At 40.6% G+C, this 26,073-nt stretch overlaps 1 protein-coding gene across 3 annotated transcripts in view; it reads right to left on the bottom strand.

Moving 5' to 3' along the window:
* Nucleotides 1-26,073, bottom strand: part of nav3 (neuron navigator 3) — a 99,556-nt gene that overhangs the window by 1,520 nt on the left and 71,963 nt on the right. For 2 of the 3 annotated variants that reach the window (XM_083906657.1, XM_083906656.1), the window contains exons 14-36: nt 25,291-25,448; nt 24,855-25,049; nt 24,329-24,381; nt 23,480-23,503; nt 21,787-21,810; nt 21,564-21,641; nt 16,327-16,410; nt 15,234-15,345; nt 14,909-15,033; nt 11,410-11,433; nt 10,809-10,975; nt 10,529-10,615; nt 8,319-8,472; nt 6,598-6,784; nt 4,381-4,478; nt 4,194-4,289; nt 3,535-3,703; nt 3,072-3,307; nt 2,816-2,970; nt 2,272-2,343; nt 1,231-1,427; nt 1,021-1,139; nt 428-631 (exon numbers count right to left, since the gene is read on the bottom strand). In XM_083906657.1, coding sequence (XP_083762783.1) covers nt 428-631; nt 1,021-1,139; nt 1,231-1,427; nt 2,272-2,343; nt 2,816-2,970; nt 3,072-3,307; nt 3,535-3,703; nt 4,194-4,289; nt 4,381-4,478; nt 6,598-6,784; nt 8,319-8,472; nt 10,529-10,615; nt 10,809-10,975; nt 11,410-11,433; nt 14,909-15,033; nt 15,234-15,345; nt 16,327-16,410; nt 21,564-21,641; nt 21,787-21,810; nt 23,480-23,503; nt 24,329-24,381; nt 24,855-25,049; nt 25,291-25,448 — 2,818 coding nt within the window. The remainder of the gene's footprint in view (nt 1-427; nt 632-1,020; nt 1,140-1,230; nt 1,428-2,271; nt 2,344-2,815; nt 2,971-3,071; nt 3,308-3,534; nt 3,704-4,193; nt 4,290-4,380; nt 4,479-6,597; nt 6,785-8,318; nt 8,473-10,528; nt 10,616-10,808; nt 10,976-11,409; nt 11,434-14,908; nt 15,034-15,233; nt 15,346-16,326; nt 16,411-21,563; nt 21,642-21,786; nt 21,811-23,479; nt 23,504-24,328; nt 24,382-24,854; nt 25,050-25,290; nt 25,449-26,073) is intronic. The other variant, XM_083906658.1, reaches the window with a different exon arrangement.

Consider the following 26,073-nt stretch of genomic DNA (forward strand, 5'->3'; position numbering starts at 1 on the left):
GCCAATTGTTTTTGGATGACTAGCCTTTAATTACTCTTAGGCTCTAATAACCCAGCAAAGAGAAATTAATTCTCTCTTTCCACCCATTTGCCTTCTCCTCACTCTCCCCACCCTCAATAGCTGGTCCTACAAAGTGTGTGTGTGTGTTATAAGATTGGTGCTTCTTATTTTGCAAAAGCCAATGCAACACTTGTGAGATGTTTCTATGGAAACCAGCAATAAATGAGTAGCTATGAATTTGCACCACGTACACATTTGTTCTGTTGAAGGTTCAGATGAGTGAGGGCAGACATTTGTCGTCATAGCACCTTATGGTCCTCACTTTCTAATTTAATGGCTTGATATTCCACATTATTTTTGTCATTTCTCTGTAAACTTCACCTCTCACAGATAAGTGTGTGTGTGTGTGTGTGTGTGTCTTCCTCACCAGTGGGTCTCCCTCGGTGTCACTCTGAGACACTTGCTTGGATGAGGCTCCCTCCTTGGAGGAGTTGTAGCTGTCGTATCCCACGTCCTCTGGCCTCAGCTGGAGCAGTGACTGGCCGTCCTGCTGCAGAGAGGCGGCGTTCCATGGATACGTGTCGTTCACCCACTTGGACGGATCCTCCCATGCTGCTCTTTTGCCGTACAGCTGCAAAATGGTCAAAGGTGGGGGGAAAGAGGAATGCTTACAGGGGGCTAATTACACATGCAAGTGTTTGTTCATGTTATAGGGAGTCATATATGGACACATTATTCCAGTTTTTGCATCTTAGGTCAATAAAATGTTAATTAATATGATCAATAAAACAGGAACAAACTACCTCACCTGCTATTTAAACAGTATAGTGGATTAATTTAAAGCATTTGTTACGCAAGAAAAATAATAATCCTTTTCTCTCCCAGAACAAACAATAATTATACAAAAATAAGCAGCTTTATAATGAAGTGTCTTTGATTTTATCATTTCAAATCCTATATTTCTTACAGATTCTCCAGCAGACTAAGCACAAAGCTAATTTGAACAATTACGTGACATACCTGAAGCCCTTCCCTTACGGCTTCCAGCAGATACGGCACCAGAGAGTAGTTCCACAGGTCAGTGAACCAAACACGAGAGCCTTCTACGTCCATGGGACAGGACAGGAAGAGACGGGGGCCTGCGGGTACAGTGAGTGTTTGTTTGTTGAATGGAAAATGGAAAGACCAAAGTCAAGGAGCGGCGTGGTAACTTGGAGCTAAAGAACTGACCTATGGTGACATCGGAGGAACTGTGCGCTTCCAAGAAGCCGTTGAGATGCTGCCAGATCTTCGGGATCCAGTCGATAATCTTTATCAAGTCGTTGCTGCGCATGTTTTTATTGATCTCAGTCTCCACCAGCTTCCTGCGCAGGAAACGGCCCAGGAATCCTTTGATTGGCTCAGTGTGGTTGGTACACAGCACCCACCTATGACAGGAGAGATCATCAGTGAGGAAGAAAAGAAGTGGGAGACTAATAAAGAGTTTGAGCGTTGATCCAGATTTCAGTATAAAAGCTTTTGGACGTGTTTTACTTATAAGGTCATTTTTAAGTTTAAAGGTGCAGTATGTAATAAATCAAAATCAACTGGCCATAAAATCCTCCTAATATGTCACAGAGACTCAGGAATAATGTTCATATAACAAACTGAACTCACCAACAACAACAGCACAGCCAAAATATTTGCATTAAAAAAAATCTTTTGCAGATTGCAAATCATGTTTATGTTTTGAAATCATGTTTTGGCATATGGCGCCACCTACTGCCATCTACCAATCATTGCAGTCAGTAGAGTCTCAGCTTGGGGGTTGTCAGTTACGTCAGAAAACGGAACCTAAAAGACCTCGGTATTTTAATGTAGTAACTGTTTTTGGCCACATTCTTACATATGGCGCCTTTCATTTATTTTGTATTAATTGTTTTTTTTTGCCTAATGACTTGCAAAATCATCAGCTGGTCAAACATAGCAACCACAAATAACTCAGAACTATAGTCCCTTTAATTAAAATGTCTAATTATCTGAGAGATGTAATTACATCACTCCCTGTGGAAACTGCCTTGAGCTGACCATCTGAGAACTCACAGAACTCGGAAACTGAAATCAAACACATTGTGTGAGAGGTGATTTAATAAAATCGAGTAAACCCAAAAATGTGACATTTGTCCACATCACACAGACACACACAATATATGTACAACAACACCATCAGTATTTTAACCAAACAATAAACCACTAATACCACACTGATTTCTGAATTCAAGTGTCACAAACCTGAAGTTGTGGTGTAACTCGAGGTTAGGAGACGAGGAAACTCCCTGATTCATGGTCCCAATAACATACGGACTAGAGGAGACGAGGCACAAACAAAACACGCACATTAGTTACAGTCTCAGTCACAGTTCGACAACTGGCCAGGTCAGACACCGGGGTGGCTTCGCTGTGAATCCCTGTCTGCTCACTCACCATCGTATACCACTCATTAAAGCAGTGTTTCCCAACCCTGGTCCTCAGGGAACACTGCCCTGCCATGTTTTAGATGTTTCCCATACCCAAAAACACCCGATTCAGATGAAACATTCAACTTTTTGAAGAAAATGGACAAAAGTTGAAACATAACATTTTTTGGGGAAAAAACCTTTTGTCCATTTTTAAAATAATCTTATCCTATGGCTACAAGAACAAAACTACTTTTATTTCAAAAGATTTATGCACTAAATCCTCCTAAATATTAGAAAATGGAACTTTTATTTTTAACTGTACCATTGCACCACAGCTTTGCCTATAATAAAAAAAGACAGGACGAGTTCTGCCTCACCATTTATGGTACTTGCAGTTGAGGAAACCGTTGAATATGTCGCTGAGGGAGCCGATGTGGTGCAGGTTGTCCAGGATGACCACAGTGGGGAGCTCTGAGTCCGTCTCCTCAGAGTTGCACTGCTCTGCGAGGTTGGACAGGTACTGGCGCAGGTCCTGGAGGGAGGAGGTGTGAACAGATTTAATGGTGCAAACAATGATTTCCAATGCACCACCACCAGCACAACCACAACATATGACTTGTGTGTTCTTTCTACCTTGCTGGAGTTCTGGTCCACGTTGAAGCTGGCCACATTGTGCTCAGTCACCTCCTGGCCCATTTGGGAAATGATGTACTCGGCCAGCTTGACAGCCAGGAAGGACTTGCCGGTGCCGCTGGGTCCTGAGAGGATGATGCGACGGTGCTCCATCAGCAGGTTGAGGTACCGCTGGATGATGGGCTTTGGGATGAGCGTGTCAAACACCAGACTGTCTATACTGTTGTCCTTCACTCCTAAGATGAGGAAGGAAGGAAACAAGATGGTTTATATAATATAATATAATTAAATAAGGTTAAAGTTAAGTCAATAAATAATTTAAAGTTCCATATTAAATTGAAACAACACAGAGATTAGAGTAATAATCATGTATTTCTCCTCAGTCAAACACTTTCTATGGGACTCAGTTTCATTATTTGCTGCCATCCTTGAATAGAAACTCCTCGCTTTCTCTTTGCCACACCTTTGAGGTTGACCTTGATGATGTTGTTGTCGCCCACCAGGTAGCCGCAGGGTAGCAGCTCAGGCACTTCAGAGGCGTGGGCACGAACCACCCCCCCCATCCTGTAGCAGACGATGCTGTCTGAGTTGAGACCCAGAGTGGTCAGAGGGTCCACGCGAAAGACATACTCCTGCGGTGGGGGAGGACAGTGGGAAATGAGGAGCTGCAATATTGATAATGCTTAAAATATGTTGTGACGAGATCACAGCCACTTCACTTCAGTCAGGGACGCTTAGACGGTCAGTCAGACACAACATGAGCGGGAGGAGTGATTTTTGCACCACATTAGAGCTCAGCAAACCAAGTGCGTCTCATTTTAAAGAGGAAAAAACACAAATATATAGTGAATCGCCTTTGCTTTTTTTCTTGCCATCTCAAAGTGTAGCTGTATTTTTGAGGAGTCAGAGATCATTTTTACAGCTACATACAGTTCAAAAACTACCTGATGGAGATGAGATTTCCCGTCCTTTTTATTATGAAATGATACAATAGCACAAATATGATTCGAGCTGGCTCACTGTCACAAGGAACACCTGTGCTTTTTAAAATGTCTGCCATTAAAAATTAGACTAAAACTGCATTTAACCTGTATTTAAGAGCAAAGACTTGTATTATTTTACCTTGAAGAGGCGTCGGATGACGCCGTCCAGGACGTCCCACTTGGTTTTTCCACTCACACCTATCGACCCAATCAGGTACTCCTGGCTCTGTGTGTCCTAAAATGTAACAAAAGGGGAATGACATCTGATTTGAATGCTTTAAGCTGTAAGGAATGTTGAAAGTAATGTAAAGTTTTCATTCACTGACCTTAGTTTTATTTGGCCCACTGCTGATGTTCACCACTATACGCACACTCCGGCCCTCTTTGCGTAGATTGCCCTCATAGCTGTCATCTAGCAGAATGTCTGAAAGAAAAACGTCCTATTATGAAACACATCAAACTTTATTCAATCAGACTCTAGATTAATTTCTGAAAAACTCTTTCTCCCTACCAGCAAATTATAGCTATAAATGGACAAACAGAGTCCCAAGAAAAAGGAAGCACATTTGCTTCTTTCATGTGATAATTACTTTTACTTTTAATCATGGTTTTCATCGAGACGGTTCTCTAGTGTTTGTGCTGAATGATAATGACGATATGAGTCAGCATCATACTGTCAGGACCCAAATATCTTGACAACAGAAACACAATTTCCACAAAAAGTAATGAGAATTCTCTAGAGCCAATCCCAGCTGAGGTAAATCCTGGACACAGTGACCAGTCACTCTCATATTCACACCTAAGATCCATTTAGAGTGTCCAGTGAATCTAAAACCCAAATGTGCATGTTTTTGAAGTCTGGTACCCAAAGGCAAACTCCACACAGGCAATTGGTCAAACCTGGATCTGGAACATGACTATAAAGACAGGCTGTAAAGGTGATAAGATTAGTGAAGTATTGTTTTTAGTATCTCTGTGTGTCTGTCTGTCTGTTTGTTTGTGCTTCCACACTTGCGCTTGCCAATATGACCAACAGAGGCCGCCAGAGGCTTGTTGCATGAATGGGGTGAAGTCTGCCATCTCTGATTGCCTTGTTCTTCATGTTTAGCTCCTGAGAACCTCAGTAGTCACACATACACAAGTTTAACCCTAGAACACTATCGCTCAAATTCAAAACACCATCACTAACGCCGGGTGATTTTTACCCAAGATAATAAATACACCCAATAAAAAGTACTTGTCATCAAAATATATCAAAACATGACAATACATGACACATTTGAGTAGTGTTCTTTTATTTTAAATTGTGTCACGTCTAACAAAATAAAAGAAAAGCATCATGAGGGGACCATATAAAAATGCTCTAAAATTACTGGAAAATTAGGAATTTGGGAACAAAAATTTTCAAAAAAATAAATAAATAATGAAGATGAAAACTTGTGTTCATGAAAATCACATACATTTCTTTGCTCGGTTTTCACATGGCAATGGTGTTCTAGGGTTAAGCAGACTACACCTCATTTCAGGTGTCTAACCTAAACCCTTTAAAATAAAACACCTGTATAGTAACTAATGCGTAAACTCAAACACTCCTTGATCTAACCAATGGTGACGCTTCATCAGCCAAAAATAACAAACAACATAAAACTGAAGGAGATAAAGTATTCTCTCTTTCTTTAATCTTTGCTCACAAACCATTAACAAACCGAACCATTAACAACTCAAACCATTAATCTTTGTTCTCTTTTCCTGGGCTCCATTTTGGTCAGGTACATTTTATTTGGCTGGATTCCCACAGCTCTGTGTTGAGGCGATAACGGCCTGCGAGCCTACTCATCTCTCTGTGTGTCACTGCTCTTGGTTCATCCTTCCATCGATTAACGAGGGCCTGAGTCCTTACCGGACCAGTAGGAGAGACAAACGTTCTCAAACCAGAGCAGGCGGAGGTTTAACATGCTCATGTTTGTGTGTGTGTGTGTGTGCATTAGACTCCTGCTGTATCACACTACTCTCTCACATTCACTACAGCCAGTAGAATAGAATAGAATCTTTTTTTTATTTTTATTTTTTTATCTTTCTTTCTCTGGCCCCTCCTGACTATATCCTGAATTTCCCTTTTGTGTGGACTAGTTCTTGCCAAAGCTATAAAGAGGAAATGGACATTGAAAATTGGGAACAGAATAAAAGCATTGCATCTTTGTCATACATATGCACTTATCTGCAGCCCAAAATGAATATATACATAAATACACAAATTACATGTAATTTGTGCTGTTTATTCACATATTCATGTATAAAGGCCTTAACACGACCAGGGTTGAATATATTCAAACACCTTTTGGAGAAAACATCCTATTGTTAAACGGCTTTTCTGTGTCATGTTTGACCAATAACAAAGGGTGTTCTTTTCCGTTTCACTGCCTCCAATCACTCTCACACTTAGTGTGGTCATAACCCCGGCCAAACTGCAGACTGTGAACACTGATCGGCACAGACACTCGAGATGGATGCACTGCAGACAGCAGCACTGACGCTGAACTGACCTGACATGATGGTGTCAGTGATGTTGAGGTTATTTAGCGACAAGCCCAAGGACTGACGCGAAGACGACGACGAGGTGCTGGAGGTCTCAGAAGGCGGCCGGGCGGTTTTGACGGGCGTGGCCGTTGGCGTTGCGTTGCTGCTGGATTTGAGACGATCGTTCTCCGCTTTTAGCATCTCTATCTCGTTCTGGTCAGAGAGAAAAGATGGTTTCAAAGATTCACATTAACATGCTGCTCACACTGTTTGACCACGGTTGAATCAGTATTGTTCGGATTTTGGGCTGTAAGCAGCTTTCTAATCTTCAAGGATCTCTTTGTACTGAAGGCTAAGAGTCAGACGAGGAGCCTTGCATGATCCCTAGATCTGAGAAGAGACTATAGGCTTCTACACACAAGGCAACACACATCCAAAAAGATCCACTTCACTCACACTTTTATCGTGATAGTGTTTGAACATGTGCTCTTTTAAAGATGGAAAAGCATCTCTGAAGATTTCCTTTGAAATGATGGGTTCAGTCATGTCTATGCTGAGCTTTATTCAGCTTCACGGACAATTAAACAATTCCAATTCACTTGATGAAGTGGGTTCAACTTTACAATGCTTTTAAAAAGGTAAATGTTCTATAATGGAGCTCTTAACCCTTGGTGCACTACAACAGGAACTCCAGTCAGCAAGCTGCAGTATTCTATTTTTCCACAATATTTTGATTCACATAGTCATGTATTGGATTACTCTTTGAAGTTTGACATTTAAGACATAAATAAATAGCCCAATATTTTTGGTATATACACTCTCGTCAGATGCATATGTATGTAGGGTTGCCACCCGTCCTGTAAAATACTTATAATAATAATTTGGCAATAAAATGTTGTGTAAATATATACGATTTGTTCCGTATTTCCTTAAATGTCCAATACACATGTCTGTCACACACACACATCAGCACTAAATCTAACGATCAATTAAAACACAGGGAATACTAAGGCCAGCAAAATTGTCGTGGCAGGATCTACGCAGGATTCTGCCTGCCCCGGCTCCGGTCCGCTGTGCGCATTGTGCTGTCACGGTTTCCTTAATGACAGACACCACAGATCAGCGTTGTTCACAGTTAACTAAAGAGATCAGCTCATCTGTTTAATCTGTTATTCCCTTAATTGCAGAGCTAAAGCGTCTTCTACACAAAGGTTGAGACCAGGGAGTGAAATCAATGAAAAGTGCGCTGTTAAGAGTCTGTTAACATGTTTTACTAAGATCTACTCGGATCCCCTGCACGTCATCGCAACTGTACTCGATCCTTGTCATAAAGATCAGGATATTTGGATGTAAAGATAAAACTGCGTGTAGAGAAATGAGTCAGTCTGCGTTGGATACGGAGAGCCCGCTTGCATACGGAGAAGCGCAGAGTGCAGAAAATCTTCTGTAATCTTAGAAATTCACTGATTAAAAAGTTACAGCTTGTTTATTTTGTTAACAATTCTTAAGATTTCAACGTATACGTCAGGTTTTTGCACAATAAAGAACAAGATACAACCTGTTAGCGTGTTAAAAGTGCGTTTAGGGATTTGTTAGCAATAGAAATGTCCCTGTTTGCCTTCATCCCTCCTTTGAATATAAAGTTTTATAAAATGTACCAACTGATTCGCCTGGCAAATAGGCAATTATTCATCTTGCTCTAGTTTAACATGTGTCAGGCACAAACAGACCCTATAGGTGAAAGTACCTGCATGCGGTTCATGGCCTCTCGGATCTGGTCAAGGTGGTGAGCAGAACTGAGCGCCTCCAAGCGTATATCTGTCAACTTGAGCTCCTTCTCTCTTAACTCATTCTTCAGCTGGAGGATGATTTCGGCCTCTGCCTCGGTGCATTCGCACAACCTGCAAACGGGATTACACACACAGGGAGCAGGACAGGGTCACCTTGAGGGTTTCAGCAAACACAAAACCCAACCATAGAAACACACACACACACACACACACACACACCCCCACACACACAGACACACAGACACACAGACACACACACACTTCATAGAAGTGAGAGAGTTAAGGTTTGAAGTTCAAAGGAAGACTGTAAAAACTGTACAGGCAGGTGCAACATGAAGGTGAGAAGGGGAAGTGTGGCATTTGGGACAGCAAATCCTTCACCCTCATATTTTCAGACATAGACTTTTATAAGTAAAATATTCCAGCTGTGATCCCAGCATGCACAGTTGTTCTCTTGTAGGCAGTGTTGGGAAGATTACTTTGGAAATGTAGTTTGTTACAATTACAAGTTACCCTGTTGAAAATGTAATAGTAGTGTAACTATTTCAATTACTTTCTGAAAGTAATGTAACTAATTACATTTGATTACATTTTCACATATTACTTTTCTTAATTTTGAATGAAATCTCTCAACTGTTAACCATTTTCACATTTTAAGACCTACAGTGATATAAACCTTTCAGCAGTACTTAAGACTATATAAAAACAACATAATAAAATACTCTTTTTTTTTAACCATATATTATGAGTCTGACCTTAGGTCTGTACTCTGAAGGAGGCTCACTTCCTCACTAAATGGAGCGACAATGCTGATTTCAGCCAAGAGGAGCAGGTTGTTTTAATGGCGAGAGTATGAGCGATACAAAAAAGCCTGAAGCAACAGTGTTGCTGCAAATATGACAAGAGGCTGATTTTAATTTCTGACAGCTCTACATTGAGCTGCTTTTAAATATGAACCTTTAGAGCAACAACAACTGTTGTTTTAAACTGTGTTTTATATTGTCTTCATATATTTCACTGATCACAATTATAAAATGCCAGTGTGTGTTTTATTGAAAGCGAGGCTGGGTGTGCGTATGAAAATAGGTTACGGTGGGTTTTTTAGGTGCTGTAGCTACAAGCAAATCTCATGTTGTCTCTGTACAAAGACAATTTTAAATGTGAGAAAACAGAGTAGACCTACTCAAGATTTGTGTTTGGGCAACACATAACAGGCGAAACAATTAATTTATTCATGGCCACATTAAGTTAAATTATCTGTCCTGCAGCAAGTGCACAACTTCTTTCAGTGGTGACTGTATATAAAGGTAAACAGGCTATAGCCTAATAAATGACCTCCTGACGATGAGCAGCGTATCCCCTCAGCTGAACATCGGTAGGCGGACATGCTCACAGAGAAAGTAAACAGCAGCGGATCAGCGCGATCTCTCCCTCTGTACAAATGCTCCGTTCTGATCCAGCTCCACTGGACTTTGGTGACGCCAGCTGTAAATGAGTTAAATAGTAAAGCAGCGGGGCTTTTATAGCTGATGTTATGATTAAACTGGTGGGGACCAGGTTCTGCTCTGTCTGTATGAAGTGTTTTTTGTATTTCCAGCGCAGGAACATCTTGTGCGCTGCTGACATTATCGCTGCTGAGTCTGACTGCCGTTTGTCGGTTAAGTCGAATGACACATGACCAGAGAGAGCCAATCACAAGCGTCAGTTTTGGAAGGAGGATGTTGATTTGAAAAAAACTAAAAACAAACATGAATCCATGGGGAAGAAAAAACTAATAAATCCGAGCAATTTTTTTTTCAAATGTAACTTAAGTTGTAATCATTGAAATTTCCAAAAACGTCCACATGCCTTGCCCTTGAGCAAACTAAAGTGATCACACCAGCTACCAATCAGCACAGCAGATACTTGCATGCTTACTGGTGATTGCACAGAGCCAATTTGCACTGGCATGAATACGAGAATTTTCCCTGCTTCTTCTTATCAGTTTAAACCATTAATCCAAATGAACGCCTCTCGTTCTTCACTAAGAACTGGACGCTCTTGAGTTCCAGGTTCACCTCTCACATGCCGAGGTTTTTCGCTGCATTAAGATGCAAAATTAGGTCACACCAACACACACCCCACTCCACATTCAGTCAGTGGGAGCATGCCACACAGTGCCTGTTACCGAGATCTGTGCTTGTAGACCACATGACCATTTTGCTTTTTCTTTGGTGTCCAAATAGGGGAGGACTTGCTATCGCAAATGCACTTGCTACAGTGGGGTGGAGGAGAGATGTTACAGCAAATTATGAACAGAAGGTAAGAGGAAAGGAAATAAAAGAAGAAGGAGCGGTTTAAAAGAAAAAACAAAATAACTGAAAATAATTCAGGCAGTCAACATTACTGACAGAATGGCTCAATGAATTCAAGTATGTGTGCATTTAAGGGGCGACATGAATACTCACTCTGTCGTGGAGGGTGAAGAATGCAACGTGGCAATGCTGCCTTGCCTGTTGTCATGCTGCAGTTTGGGCGAGGACGGCAGCGAGTCTGTCATCTCCTCCGTCTCGTCATGTGATGACTGGGATTTAGTTTTCTTCTTGCTGAAGGCCTGCTTGAAGGAGCTGCGTAACTGCACGACACGAAACACAAACACACAGAGGCGGAGGTGTCAATACAGCCACGTGCCTCTCCCTGTCAATTATGGAGAAATACGTTCACATCTTGCCAGATCGGGAGATCACTCCGCACTGTTTCCAAGCAATGGTCACTGTCTAGATTAAGTAAAGTAGGAAGCAAGGCCGTAAGTAGAGAAAGTAAGAGATGGCAACGGGGAGATGAGGCTTTTTAATGACCCTAGAAATTAGGGATATGCAGGCAATCAGAATGAGTGGGGGGCATTAAAGAAGGGGAAGGGTAGCTGTTTCCATGCCGACGTTTCCAGAAAGAGAAAGAAGGGCTTGCTCTGAGGGGGAGAAATTAATAGGGATGCGAAGGAAGCTGAGGGAGGGGAGATGGGGGAATAAGCACTGCAAACATACACAAGACACTCTGGAAGCCACTGACCTGAGCTGGGATGGAATCAGCCACCTGAAGATGCAGAATACACTTAGCGTTAAGTCACACTAACATTCACTCCTGCTCGCTGCACCCGTCAACATAAAACCTCTGCTGATTAAAGCTAATTGCTGCAAATGTGTGCGTGTGTGTTTTACGGAGCATCTGTGCAACTTTGTCCTGATGATGTACAATTATTGCTTTGGCACGGATGCTGATGATAATGATGATTAGTGTTATTATAATTACATTCACAACATCCTATGCATTTTCACCCTCCTACTAACCTGAACAAAAATGTATTCACAGGCGTGTTTATCTCTAAAGGTGTTTGATGGCTGCTGATGCAAAAGCACTGACTCACATGACAATGACGCACAGGCTCGATAAACATCTTAAAATCATAGCAGCTCTGCATGCTAGTGGCTTCAAAGGGCAGGGAAATTACAAGGGAGGAACAAGTATCAAACGAACCATAATTATACAACAACAGAACAGAACACACAAATATGGTACATGAATTAAATAATGTATGCTATAGCACCACTAACACCACCTAGTGAATTATGGAAAAGGCTCCAGTCTCAAAAGGACAGTCATGATGATTCTCTTAAATAAGGTTTTAATATTTATGTGTATGCTCAACAATAATAACACGCATTACGAGTCCCTGTGGGGTAATTTGGGTTTTGAGTGTCTTCCACAGTGACATCAGACATCAGATATAATCTGCTGGGAATGAACCACAGACTTGATATGAACATAGACTTCCAGCTGCAAAATAAACAGGATTTTTTTTTTCATGACGTCAACTGCATCCAGACCTCTAAATGGGAACATCATTTAAGTTTTTTTTAGCTGATTTAGGATCATTTTGATGTGCTGAGGCTACATATTTGTTTTTAACATTTTTGCTTACATGTACTGGTATTTTCACGTCATATGATGCAAAATTCTTTTATATTTCTTGCAATAAACTCATTCTGAAGATTTTGCATGTGCCAACTTATGACTAATTGTTTTGTTTTTTTTATAATACAAGTGAATGAAATGGCTTCGACTAGAAGATCTTGCAAAAATAGCCTGACGTATTTTGCCACATCTGCGCTGAATACACCATTGTTCCTAACAGGAATCTGTTAGAAAACAATTATTTTTCCTCCTAAAACCTTTTTTGGGTGAGAAATATTAATGAAAATCAACTGATAATGATAAATCACAAAAATGTAATCAATTTAGTCAGAAGATCGAAATTTTCAAAAATTAAATTAGCATAAAAACCTGATCTGTAACCCAGTGTAATCGATTAATTGGTTTGAAGCTTTTTTCATGATTTAAACAAGATTTCTGATCGTTTCAGCTTCTTAAATGTGAATCTTTTCTTCGTTTCTTTGCTCCACACAACAATCATTTTGGTTCGTGGACAAAACACGACATTCGAGAACATCGTCATTTGCAGGTTTGACAAACAGTGATCAACTTTTTTTAAATGTTTTCTGACATTTTTATAGACCAAACGATTAAAGCGGACCTAGACCGGACGTTCCAGTTAACGCTGTTTTTTTAGTGTGTATCTGCGTCATTACCTTGTTTACAAAGCCTTGAAGTTTCGAAACAAACAGTTCAGCCATTGCTGAGAACGCTGTGTTTTATTGTAATCTCGGGCTCAGCCAATCACAAGACAGTTGGAAAGGCTCTACACTGGCTGGCCAATCACAACACAGTCTAGTCTGTCTTCTGGGTGTGAGATTTCAGTCTGAAACACCGCAGCTGAGGAGAGCGCCAGCAAGGAGAGATTTCTAGGAGGTTTTTGACCATAAAAACAAGTTAATGTATGTAAGTAGACCTCCATAACTAACATATGCAACAGGACCACTCTAGGTGAGCTTTAATCGATTACGAAAATAATCGTTCATTGTAGCTCTACATAATTTAAAGAGCGGAAACTAGTGACTAAGAACATTAACTCCTTTTTAAAATGTGTACTGATCAATCAATCAAGTGACAAGTCGTCTAATTTCACCATAGACATCAATTTAAATGTAGTTATTTTTAATTTCTCCCTTCCTGGGCATCACTTTTCAAACCAGAGTCCATGCAACTAACCGTGAATCAATGTCCTGCTTAGCGACACATCAGGCCAGATGTTTGTTTACTACCTTACTAAAAAGTAGTCGACCGCATATATTCAATATGCTGAATATTACACGCTTTTCTGCGGACTTTACCTCATACTACCTTTGGTTCAGCTTGATCTTTTTCAGGCACATGTGCAGCAAAGTGAAATGTATGCAAATGAATAATTAATAGCTGCTTAAATACGGGACTGATTTATATTCATGAGCCTGTATTAACATTTTTTTGGGGGTCTCACTTAACGGAGTGGGCTCAGGTGTCACACTGCGCGTTGAACTTTTGGGCTGTTTGTGTGCATTTAATTTCAAGGGCAGGTGCTCTGCATTGCAGCCGACTGAAAACTGGCTCTGGGCCTGGGTGTTTTTGGACGAGATGAAACTTCCAATATGTCATCGGTGCAATTCAGTGAACTGCAGCAAAATGCAGCTCTCAGGGACAATGAGTTGATAGTGTAGAGTAAAAGCAAAGAGCAGCAATGCTGAAGAGAGGGACGGAGGCTTGATTTATGGTTATTTGTTGACTAATTTCTCAGAGGAATAGGACATAAAAAAGATGGGTACTTCACTAAGCAAAGGTCCTCTTTGTCTCTAAGGTGTAAGTAGAGCAAGGACATTGTTGCAAACTGAGCCACCAAAAAAAAAAAAAAAAAAACTACTTTAGCTTTCAAGAGACCAGTGAGATGATAGAGAAATAGAAACAAATCTTTAAATTTGACGAAGTATAGTTGAGTAAGTGGGGGATTGAGGGTGCAATATATTATATAATAATATTTCACTTCTGCTGAGACTTTCCCACTTGTCACAGCAATTCAGTCAACTCTTCCCCAACCTCTGAGCTAAATATCACCCTGGTTTTAAGCTGAACATCAGTATCTGTGATGTCATCATCTTACCAAAGCCAATTTGCATGTTGTTGGCTCTGAATATGTCATTTAAAGAGCATCTTGAACAATAATTGCAGGGGGAGTGGACTCTACTGCTTGACCTTGTGTTCACCACAGAAGGATACCATGGGTACTCAAGCTGATACCAACTCAAAATGGTAACCTAGCAACCGTGACATGATGGATGGTGACGTTAATATCATTTGACCTATGGGAATCTGAACACACTATGCACTCTCCAACCTCAGGAACAGAGAATATCTGCACTACCTCACCTATCTCCACGTAAGGAGGGTTTTGCAATAAATCTAACATTGGTAAGTTAACTCAATGAACTAATGCCACACTGTATATATATATAAGTATATAAGTATAAGTATATATATGAGTGTGTGTTCTTCTGGCAAGTTTTTTATCCCAAAGTTTTTGTATGTGGAATTCAGTTTTGCTTCACAATGACGTGACTTCATCTTTGTTTTCTCCACCTACCCAGCTCTTCTTCTTCTTCTTTTTGTCCTCGGCATCCTTTCCCAAGCTGCCCATGCTGGAGTGACTGGCCGCGCTGTTGATACTGGACATGCTTTCAGACGACTGCTGCCGTCTTATCCGCAGATCTGTAAAAGACAGGCTGGTTAGTTGGTTGATTTCCAGTTTCTCTTTACTGTTCTGCTCGATGGAGTTTAAAGAAAGTTGATATTACTGCTATTTTTGTGATTGCATTGGCCCATTAAATACTTTTTGAAAGCTTTCAAAACATCAAACATGAGATCATTTTCGATTCTGCTCCAATGTCCCCTGCTGGTTCCTTCATTACCTTTGTGGAAATGGTCAGGACCGTTGAGAGCCACCTGAATGGCCGTCTGTGCGTCTGTGTTCTGGGTCTTCAGCGTCTCGATGGTCTCCCGCAACTCGACCAACTCAGACTCCTGAAGAAAGAGAGAGAGTGCAAACATTAGAGGGGTGGGCAGGTGTAATGTTTTTAGTCTGTAATAAAACAGATGGAACATTTATTTACGACTAGAACTAGTTATTTTTAAAAAAGATGACATGCAATTTGTTGGAATGAACAAATTAGCTTTGTAACTGGAAACAAATTCTTAAAATGTTGATTTAGTATAGCTATCAGAGGTAGAGAATGATCGGCAAAAAACAGGGGATGGTATTTTGGTGATTCACAGTGGATTTGCCCCAAAGCCAACACCACCTGTTTAGAATTTTAAAAAAAGCTCTTCTGTCTGTTAAATAAACACAATCAGATAGAGGGAGCCTCACATTATGCCTTCCCTGAAAACCCACTGAGGGCTGCAGATATGGTTTCTGCTTTAATTAAAAAGTTGGGATGGCCTTGTTTGACACAGACATCCCACCAGATCCCACTCTGCTTTCATTTATGGGGGATTTAAAAGGTGCCTGTGCTCATCAGTGTTGAATGTGCGTGTGTACGTGGGTATATGCAAACAGAGGGAAGCATTCATTATTTATGGGATATAACTTTGCAGCTGCTAATCTGCGTTCATGAGTATTTCACCTCCATAAAAGCTAGAAACTGAAAGAAGAAGAAGAAAAGCTCATGTCAGTAAAAAAAAAAACCCCCACCAATTTGTAAGGAAAATGAGAAAGTAGAGGTGGGAGCAGATAAATACAGGAGGATTCCTGCAGAAGACATTGCTTGTAAATGGGGTTTTAGCCTTTAGGTTTATGAAATAAGCTGAAACTTTGCTTGTGTAAACTTTAGGAGAAAGTTTTTGTAAAACTCTTATATGGGGTCAGAAACTTAACCTCAAAGGTAATAAAAATCCATTATTCCTCAAACGCTGACCTCAAAACGAGTGGCAAGTGCTGCCTCGTTCTGTCGTGGAGTTCACGCACATGCGCTATATTTCACATTCAGGACTAAGCCTTTGTACCTTTTGTTCAGCAGTCATGGTGAGGCTCTGCAGGCGGCAGGTCATGTTGCTCAAGCTCTTTTCAAAGGCTGCCACCAGGTGGGCCTGTAGAAACACACAGAGACGCAGGAATCCAGAGGAACACGTCAATACATTGCTGTAAAAATGGGTTCGGGGTTAAAGGAATCAGGGTATTTGTCAGATCAGGGTTCTTTATCCTCTGGAAAAGAGTTAATCTATTTTGTTTCACATAATGCCAGAAATGCACTCCAGAGGAACAAGATATTTTGAAATACTATATTAGAATCTCTTCTATATACAACAGTACATACTCTCCCTGTTAATAATAGTGCCATGAACCTGAACTAATACCATGAGGAAAACTCAGCAGTGAGAGAAGGATGTTAATATCACAGAGGCATCAGAGAAAAGGTTGCTTCCCCTGACTTCATCTCTCACCTGAAGATGCAGCTACGTCAAGCCATCTGCTCTACTGACCCTGTCCTTCGCTTGTGACTAGATTTGATTAAATATGTGTGTGCGAGTGCCATGTGTGTGTGTGTGTGTGTATGGCAAACGTATCGTCCCGTCCTGAGACACCTGTCAGGCCTGGTGTGTCACACAGAGGTGGGCATTCTGCCCAGAGCGATCACACTGACTCTCTGCTCTACACACCCACCCACCCACACACACACACACACACACACACACACACACACACACACACACACACACACACACACACACACACACACACACACACACACACACACACACACACACACACACACACACACACACACACACACACTTGTTATTCTATACTTACAAGGACTTTCATTTACAGAATATAGCAGTACATATTGCATTTCCCATATGCAATATGCAATCTACCCCGAAACATCTCTGTGCCTGGAATAACCTAATATAAAAGTTGTCAGTTCAGACATCCATTTTAGCAGCATGCACATCACTGCAATGAAGAAAATAAATAGAAACGTAGGTTGTACTGTGAAAGAATAATGGAAGTACATTTTTTCTCGCATATGGATATATGAAAATAGAAGAATTGTAAAATACAGTTAAACTGTGGGGGCTACACGCGTATTATTTATTTAACACGTTAAATTCTAAATAACTAGGGATATATTCTCAGCATTTGGCCCATCCATAGGAAAGACACAAAGAAAGAATTGAGAGGAATTTCTTTATATTCTACTCACTCGCTCAAACTCACAGGACCCCAACATTATACCATGTGGCACTCCACTCAACATAGGCAACACAGAGTATGAGCTACATTGAACCAATGAAAATCCACACACACACACGCAGTAGCATCCTGTGCCTGTTCTCCTCTGTGTCCCTGGCTGAATCTCAGAGGGTCTTGACCTTTAGAAATGCCATCTGCTCCAACACATCTCTCCAATGCCTCATCACTTTCCAGCTCCACCTGTGAGCTCCAGCTCCACCCCCACCTCTCATCCCCTCAGCCCACCTGTCCTCCCTGAAGTAGTTGCTCATCAGACTCTAATGTGTCCTGGTGTTCATGGCTGAACCATCTGTGCAACGACCAGGACCCGGCACTGGTGGCCATGTTTGGCCTTCAAAATCCTGTTTGTCATGATTCAGGGTAAAGATTGATGTTCAACCAAACCAAAAAAAATCACTGCTTGATGCTACTCTTTAATACATTACATTTTGAGGTTGTATTGAGTTTGGAGGAGACAGCTGTTGACTACTACTGATCTACGACCATTAAACATGACAGCAAGAAGAGGAGGGGACAGTAATAAGGTCTGTGGGAGGGAGGAGGAGGGAGAAGAAAATCAGAGGTAACCTCCTTTGACGTAAACAGGAAGGTAGAAGAGGCAGGGTGACACGGGGAAAGGTCAGTAATAAGAAGGATGAGATTGAGAGGAGAGGAAATCTGTGTCTCTCTGTGACGTTGGTTTTGCTAAATTGCTTTTCTTTTTGAAATAGACACAAAGATGTGGTTCATTAAAGTAACACCAGGCAAGTTTACCTGACAAATATGTTTTAATGCTAAATGCTCAACTCATTCATACAAGATCACACAGGATGACAATAATACGATTTGTTCATAATTATTGTAATAAGGATACAATAATACGATTTGTTTTAAGATCCAATTTCCTGAACAAAACAGACCAACCAAAGACCATCATTACAAATAATAATAATAATACTAGTAATTGCATATGCTGTGGCAGAGAAAATGAGATCAGATGACCTCAATCACTGCACATTTCCTCTCATGAGAGAAAGCAGTGATGCATTCAGCCACTGGAGGTTAACACAAGACTGCTTAGCGAATCTTTTCCTCACAAAATGCCATTTAGTTTCTCTAATAGTTAAAATACAAATACTCTCTGCAATTCAAGGTTTTTATTTTGCTTCCATATGCACGCAAAATCTGGGGGGAAAAAAAGCATGAAATGAGCTGAAGAATAATTTGAAGCTTAGTGAGTTAGGCTCACTAAATGCTTTTAAACTCCTAACAATGTCACTGATTTAAGTTGAGCTGTTTATGAAAAAGAATTTGTACAAATATTTTTCCATTGTCTGTTAACATCTGTAATGCAACATCTGTCCTGGACAGGTCTGGAGAAATTCATTTTGTATATTTTGCCCATTTCACCTTTGGTTGATTTCAAAATTATTATTATTACAAGGGTTATATTTGCTCCTCTGTAGCTTGAGAAGGTAAAAAAAAAAAAAGCTTGAGGCTCATTGTAAACACATTGTGCCATTTTTTATGACACATTAAAAATTATAATATATATATTTATTTTTTAAAAGGTAGATTTAATGTGTTTAATTTTCAAAACACACTCATGGACAGATTACCTGTACATATGCTTTGAAAGTATTTGTCGGTTCTGATATGTTAAAAGAAACAACTTCACAGTGATGTGCCTGTTTGCAGGTCTATTTGTGTAAATGTGTGTCTACTATGTGGGGGTGTATGTGTGTGTGTGTGCAGGAATAGAGATGATTAAAGTGTGTTTCTGGCATGTAAACTGCACAATCTCACACATACACACATGCTTTGGACTGTAGGTGGAGAGCATGTGAGGGCCACTGGCTGACATTTCCACAGTCACACTCCCCACTGGGAGGATAAGATGGGTTTATAGCACTAACAGCCCACCATGCTGTCATGTTCTGTAGATATAGTGTGATTCAATCCCAGTAAAACATGACAGAAACTGTATTTCTTTCAAATTCCACTAAAATGGGATGCATGTTTGCATATGGCCTGACACTGTAACCTTTTTTATTGTTTTGATGTTTGCTGACCCTTTTGAGGTCCAGGCGGTGCTGAAAGCAGATATGATGAGACACTTTGACGTTATCATATATCACAATATTTTCCTCCACAAACATTAAGCAACACAATCTATTGTATATCAGTCAAGGAATACGGTAAAATATACAACCATGTATTTGAAGCTGGCACATTCAAATTCATGTATTCATAACCTGATTTTGCGGTGGAATAATTTCTTACGTTCGTAATCACGTCTCTAAATTTAAAAGTGTGTTAGTGTCTCTCAATTATCTCACTAAATATTCATAATAATCTGCATGTAATACTACAGTATAATCATGCGTTTACTCTACTATTGTCAAAGTAAACTGAATAAAATATTTGATGGTGTATTTATTGTGGGTACAAACAACTCACTACATGATTTGATGATACAAATACAGCACGCTTCACTTGACAACAGTGACAGTGAGTTCTCTAATTTAAGCCTTTAAAGTGGCTTTATAGCTGGTGTCCTGAGGTGTTTTTATAAATGTGTTAAGTATAACCACAGTGTTAAGTAGAGACAGAGCTGAGTAAAAACAGTCTAATATTGGAGTTGTTTTAACCACACTGACAATCCCTGTACCGCAAACAAGCACTTATTATTAATTTAATTCATTACAATATTTTGCAAGAGCAAAAATGTGACTGTTCTTACTTAAAGGTCTCATATTATACCCTATTTCTCCAAGTTAACCTAGTTCCCTGGTGTCCTAATGAACATGTCTGCGACATGCTTTGGTCAAAGTACCTTAAGGATGAATAGGATAGCATTTGGAAAAGTGATAATTTGCAGGCTCTAGCAGGCACATTGCCGTCATATATAACATGTATCCGCTGGACAGATAAATCCTCTGAGGCTGGAAGTTTGTGTAGAACTCTGTGCTGCACTGTGGATCCAAGAATAGAACTTTTTGCTGACTTCCGGTTTTTGGATACCGCTGCCCTCGCCAGCACTCTCGCATGTTTTACGAACGAATCGGAGCTCAGCGAGACAACAATTCCAGGAATTTAGCGCATTGTGACGTCCCAGTGAGTGTGGAAGTCAACATCTTGTGTTTTATCTCCTGTACTTAAACTGAGGAGGACCACAAAAACATGAGTGAGTCATCTTTTTTCACACTTTGCCGACTGATAGGACCTCCAGAGTCCTATTATATTACATATTATGCAAAAGTTGATTTTGCATAATATGTCCCCTTTAAATCTTCACTTTCCTCTCTGTTCAACTTTGTGATCAAAGTGTTGGCCCAAAGTTTCAAATGATACTATTTGCTGATCTGTTGATTTCTGAACCTCAGCACAAAGACAGCTGAGATCCGGGTTTGTCAGTATTTCACCAAAACATGACGCACTCCAGCCTTGTCAGTTATCCTCATCTCCCCATTCTCTTTCTGTGCCTGTCTGTCTCTGCTTGATCCGCTCTGCTTGGCTGAATTTGAGAGCGGCTCCGGTTCTTGTTGAAACCCCACAGCAGAGACAAAAGCAAAGAGAGTCGATTTGCACTGCATCGTAGACACCCGAACACACACTTAAGCAGACATCCTATCTATGGAGAAGCACGCAAACACACACACACACACACACACACACACACACACACACACACACACACACACACACACACACACACACACACACACACACACACACACACACACACACACACACACACACACACACACACACACACACACACACACACACACACACACACACACACACCTCAACCAAATCAAGTGCACAGAAGATGCACAGCAGCTTCAAACACAGAGAAAAGGATTTAGTGGGCGTCTTAAAGATTTATATTCTCTCCGCAGCTTTGATAGGAAACAGTTACCATAAAAGCTCGAAGACAGCAGGTTATCATGCAAATGAGCCGGCTGTTTTCACCCCCGTCTTTTGAAGTAAACAAACTCACATTGGCAGACAGCTGAGACGTCAAGGTCGCCACCTTCTCCTGAGAGGCGTCCAGCTCCCGACGCAGTTTTCTGATTTGCTGGTTGGGGAAGAAAAGAAAGGAAGTAAACACAGGATGAATGCTCCTGAAAAGAGATATTGAACTTGCAACGCCCGTGTACATTAGGCTGCAATTACATGATCAACACTGGGGTGATATGTGAACATAAAGTGAGGGGGATTACCGTGGAATTTTGGACTGTTTGGCCCTTGATTGAAAAGAGAAGAGTATAAATTAACACTATGTTGCATGCTTCCATCAAACAGCATGTACTGATGAAGCCATAGCACTGGTTTTCTTGTGGTCAGAGTGTGAGCGGCAAAGCAGGAGCTACAGGTAAGTAATCTCTTACCTGGGTCAAAGAGTATTGGCAAATACCTGATATTGTTCCTTATATCAATATGAAGGTACTCATATATAATCCTATGAATGTTGACCTTTTGTTTTGATAAATGATGTATGAAATGACCTTTGCTCAGATATTGACAAGGGAAATATTTTCATACACATTTAAGCAAATTAGTTTTGACACTTTGTGGGATCAGGCTTAGATTTTTCTTTTTTTTGTTGTTGGTGTAGATTTTTTTGGTTTCTAATCCTCCTTGTCAACAGTGCTTAGTTCAAGTCACTGTTCCAACACCATTATGATTATGTCTCATGGTGATGAAGACACATTCAGTTAATGTGCAGGCTACCTGTTATTAACACAAGTCTGATTTAATAGGAAAACAGACCTAAATGGCACTGCAGTGCACAGTGACTGTAATCCAACTTAGCAAAGAGAGAGCTGATTTAAACATAGATTAATATGAATTTGCCATTACTGTTTGATCCAAACTTGAGCTTCAGACACAAATAAACATGAACAGACCAAAGGAACTTGAACAGAAACCGAAAAAGAAAATCTGAAAAATCAAAGAATAATCAGTGATGAAATGTTGAATGAAGCCAAATAAAGAAGCCACACTCTTAGAAATAAGGGTTCCAAAAGTGTTCTTCTACAAGGGCTGAGGTTCTACCTGGAACCATTTGCTTCTGAAAAACCCTTTACCGAAGAAAGGGTTTTTCAAGGGTTCTTGGTAACACTAATGGTTCCAGTAAGAACCATTTTGATCCAGAGAACCCTTTAAAACCGCTTTCCTGAATAAAGGGTTTTAAAAGGGTTCTTTATACCTTTATAACCTTTATAAAAAGGTTCTACCTGTAGCCAAAAAGGGATCTCTTATGAGGACAAGCCGAAGAACCTTATATGGTTCTACTTCACACTTTTATTTCTAAGAGTGCAGATGGCAGGGCATGCATTAGATATGTGCAGCGTAAGTTCAATCAAACTGAAAGATGCTGTGTAGCACAGTTAGGATGTATGGTTATTTATGGTCAAGGTGAAATAAATGCAAAAAGCAATGCAACATAGGGTTAAACCGCTTTAATGTAAACTTGAAACCATTTTATCCACCATCACTTTATTTAATGTGTTTTTAGAATGATCCTGGAGGCTTTAAATTAAGATAAACAAATATCACTGTTTGTGCTTTGATTGATACTGTTTTTGACCTCAGACACAGTGCAAAAAAATAAAAATAAAAGGGCACACAGACATAAAGACACACAAACCAGCAGTCGCCAGAAGGCAGACAAACATGCATGTGATATGAGGTTGTGGGACTCAATCCCACACAGAACAAAATGGAATCTGCTAAGTGAAAAGCTATCTTCAATGTGCACACAGGAAGGCACCTCGTCGCCCCCCCCCACCTACAGTGCAGCCACTGAGCTTCATGGTGTAAATATCTGTGACTACAAGGATGTAAAGCAGAGATGTGCTAAAGGGAAACATGCAGACAGCCAGGGAAACACATTATGTTCCCCATCCTTACCTCTGAGTGTGCTTTCTCCTCTGTCTGTAAGAAAGTAACACAAATCTTTGAGAACATCTGGAATTTGGGCTCTGTGTCACATGTTTGGTGAATTAGAATATACACTGAAGACAGGAAGACAAAATGGCTAAAGAGAGATGAAGGGAATGAAAACAAATCTTCAATTACAGAGGGATTATAATGAGCAAAAATATCAGTGGTGTTGAAGTAGAAATAAAATGAAAACAATCTCTGTCTTTCACCCGGACCTTTCCTTCGAGGTGGAACAAAATCCATTTTTCTCCCTAAATCTAATCTACTGCTTCAGCGATTGTGACAAATCCAGTTCTTAGAAACCACAACACCTGTCCACAGTCTTAGGAGCCAAAGTTACTTTAAAAGAAACCATGACATTATGATTTTCCTATAAAAACACAAGGTGCAAGTATTCTTAATTGTACTATCAGACATCAACAGTGAGCTAAGAAACTCTAAACTGCTCAAATTCAATATTTGCTTTAATTTTACTAATGTTTTCTCCTCTACCAACAACATGTGATTTATTTGGGTGCTAAAATGCTCAATTATGTTTCACAAGCTTGCTGTAAACTTTATGGTTCGGTGCTGGAGACGGAGCACACACTGGGCTTTTTCTGAGCGTTTGTCTGAAAAACAGCTGCTTGTTGTTGTCTGGAAAAGACTCAACCAGAACACACAATGTCTCGGCAAGAAAAAGTAAACAAGAAAACAGGGAGTGGAACAAAAATAAAGATATTGATTGGAGCAGCTTTAACTAAGCATTTATACAACAGGGTTAACTGGTTATAGAGCTGTGAATTAAGAAGGAGAAAAAGCTGTTCAGCTACTTACTGCAGAGTAGAGTGAAGATGTGCTAGAAACCAGTGACAATGACGAGCCATGGACTGTAACAGAGAGAGAGAGTAATGAGCGTCTACATTTTAAAAACAACAGAAGGCAACGCCACAGATAAAATGAAGACGTGATATTTGCAATATGTTGCCTCTTCTACCAAGGCTAAAGTTGTCGTTTAATTCTGTTATTGTTTATTTTTTATCACCCAGTTGTACGAGCACCGTATATGCTAAGCCCCAAAGATGATGTTAAATTAAAAGAAGGCAGAAAAAGCCATGATTTGGCCATTTGACCTCTTTATGGAGGCCATCACAGTCTCTTCAATCACACATAAAAGGATCAGCACGGAGCGAGCATCACTCAAGTCACTCACAACAATCAGAGAGAGCTGTATATTTGAGTACTTGATGAGTGGGTACTTTGCTCGAGTGCTCTTTATGGACTATAAATTATTTTTAAAGGTATGTTAGCACTGGAGGAGTTTTATTTTGGAACACTTTCATTCATTTTCAGTGCCTCCCACCTTCATCAGTGCTGTCCCTGAAGGAGCCGGAGCGGCTGATTCCCCGCGGGCGATCCTCCAAGGAGGTCGCGCTGCCACCCAGTGGGTGACCCTCTCCATACAGGTCAAAGGAGTCCTGGGCAGGGATGCTGTTGGAACGACTCATGCTGGTGTTGTTTGGTGGCAGGTTATACTGGCTATTGTTGGTGGGACTCACTACACAGAGGATGGAAAAGAGATCAAGGTGAGTGTTTCAGGTGTTTGTCATATATAATTTAAAATTTCACATTTCAGACAAACTCTGAAGTGCTCTGAAAGGTTTGTTGAAACTATTCGTAGTCACGAAAATGAGAGAAAATCAGCATTAATATTAATTGAGCTTTGTATAGGTTATTTGTTTAATTCAAGCACTGATTGTAGGGCTGCATGGGCAGTGTGCATATTTCTATAGACTTACACAGGTTTGAGTGGTGGTATTTCCCAATTGCGGTGCAGGTGGCTCCTGGAGGAGACAGTGGGGACTGGCTGCCTGTGTCCTGAAGCCCCCCTGTCGAATGGGACCTCAGCCATTCCTTCCCTTCTTCATTTGAAGTCTGCCGAGAGGACGCCGGGTATCTGAAACCCCCAAAAGAAAGTGTAAGCCTGCAGCATTTCCAGTGGCATACACAGGGATACAGTATGTGGAAGTCTGGTGAAGTTGATGAAGTATGAAGCTGATACTAGAGACAAGTGAGAATATGGTTAAAATAAAGCATGCAGGCTAATCAGAGTGCCGTTCACATGCTTACATGCACACACTCTCATACACAGTATGATATAATAATAAAAAATTAAAAAACACCCTTCTGGCTCAAAGCTGCCAAACCCAAAGACACACTGCTGCTAACTTCTTTTCTCCCCAAAGTGGCTTGGCAGCAGACGGCCCTTATCACAAACATGACAATCCACCATATTTAATCCTCTGAGGATGATAATTGAGTTTGCACTCATCCCTTTTCAGCAGCATCTTCCTTCATGCAAGCCCATTACTACACTTGTCACATCTGACTCGGCTGCCGCGCCTATCCTGTATTCTTTCCCGACAGGGATTGGACGGTGCTCAGAGTGTGCTGACTGGATGACAAAGGAATATTCATCCCCTCGCTTGAGTTGAAATGGTATAGACTGGAAAATTCAGAGGTCGGTCAGTGTTTGATTTATTGCGAGAGCAATATTTGCACGTTTAAAGAGGGCAATCACT

This window comes from Microchirus variegatus (assembly GCF_963457635.1).
Source record: "Microchirus variegatus genome assembly, chromosome: 20".
NCBI classification, from domain to species: Eukaryota; Metazoa; Chordata; class Actinopteri; order Pleuronectiformes; family Soleidae; genus Microchirus; species Microchirus variegatus.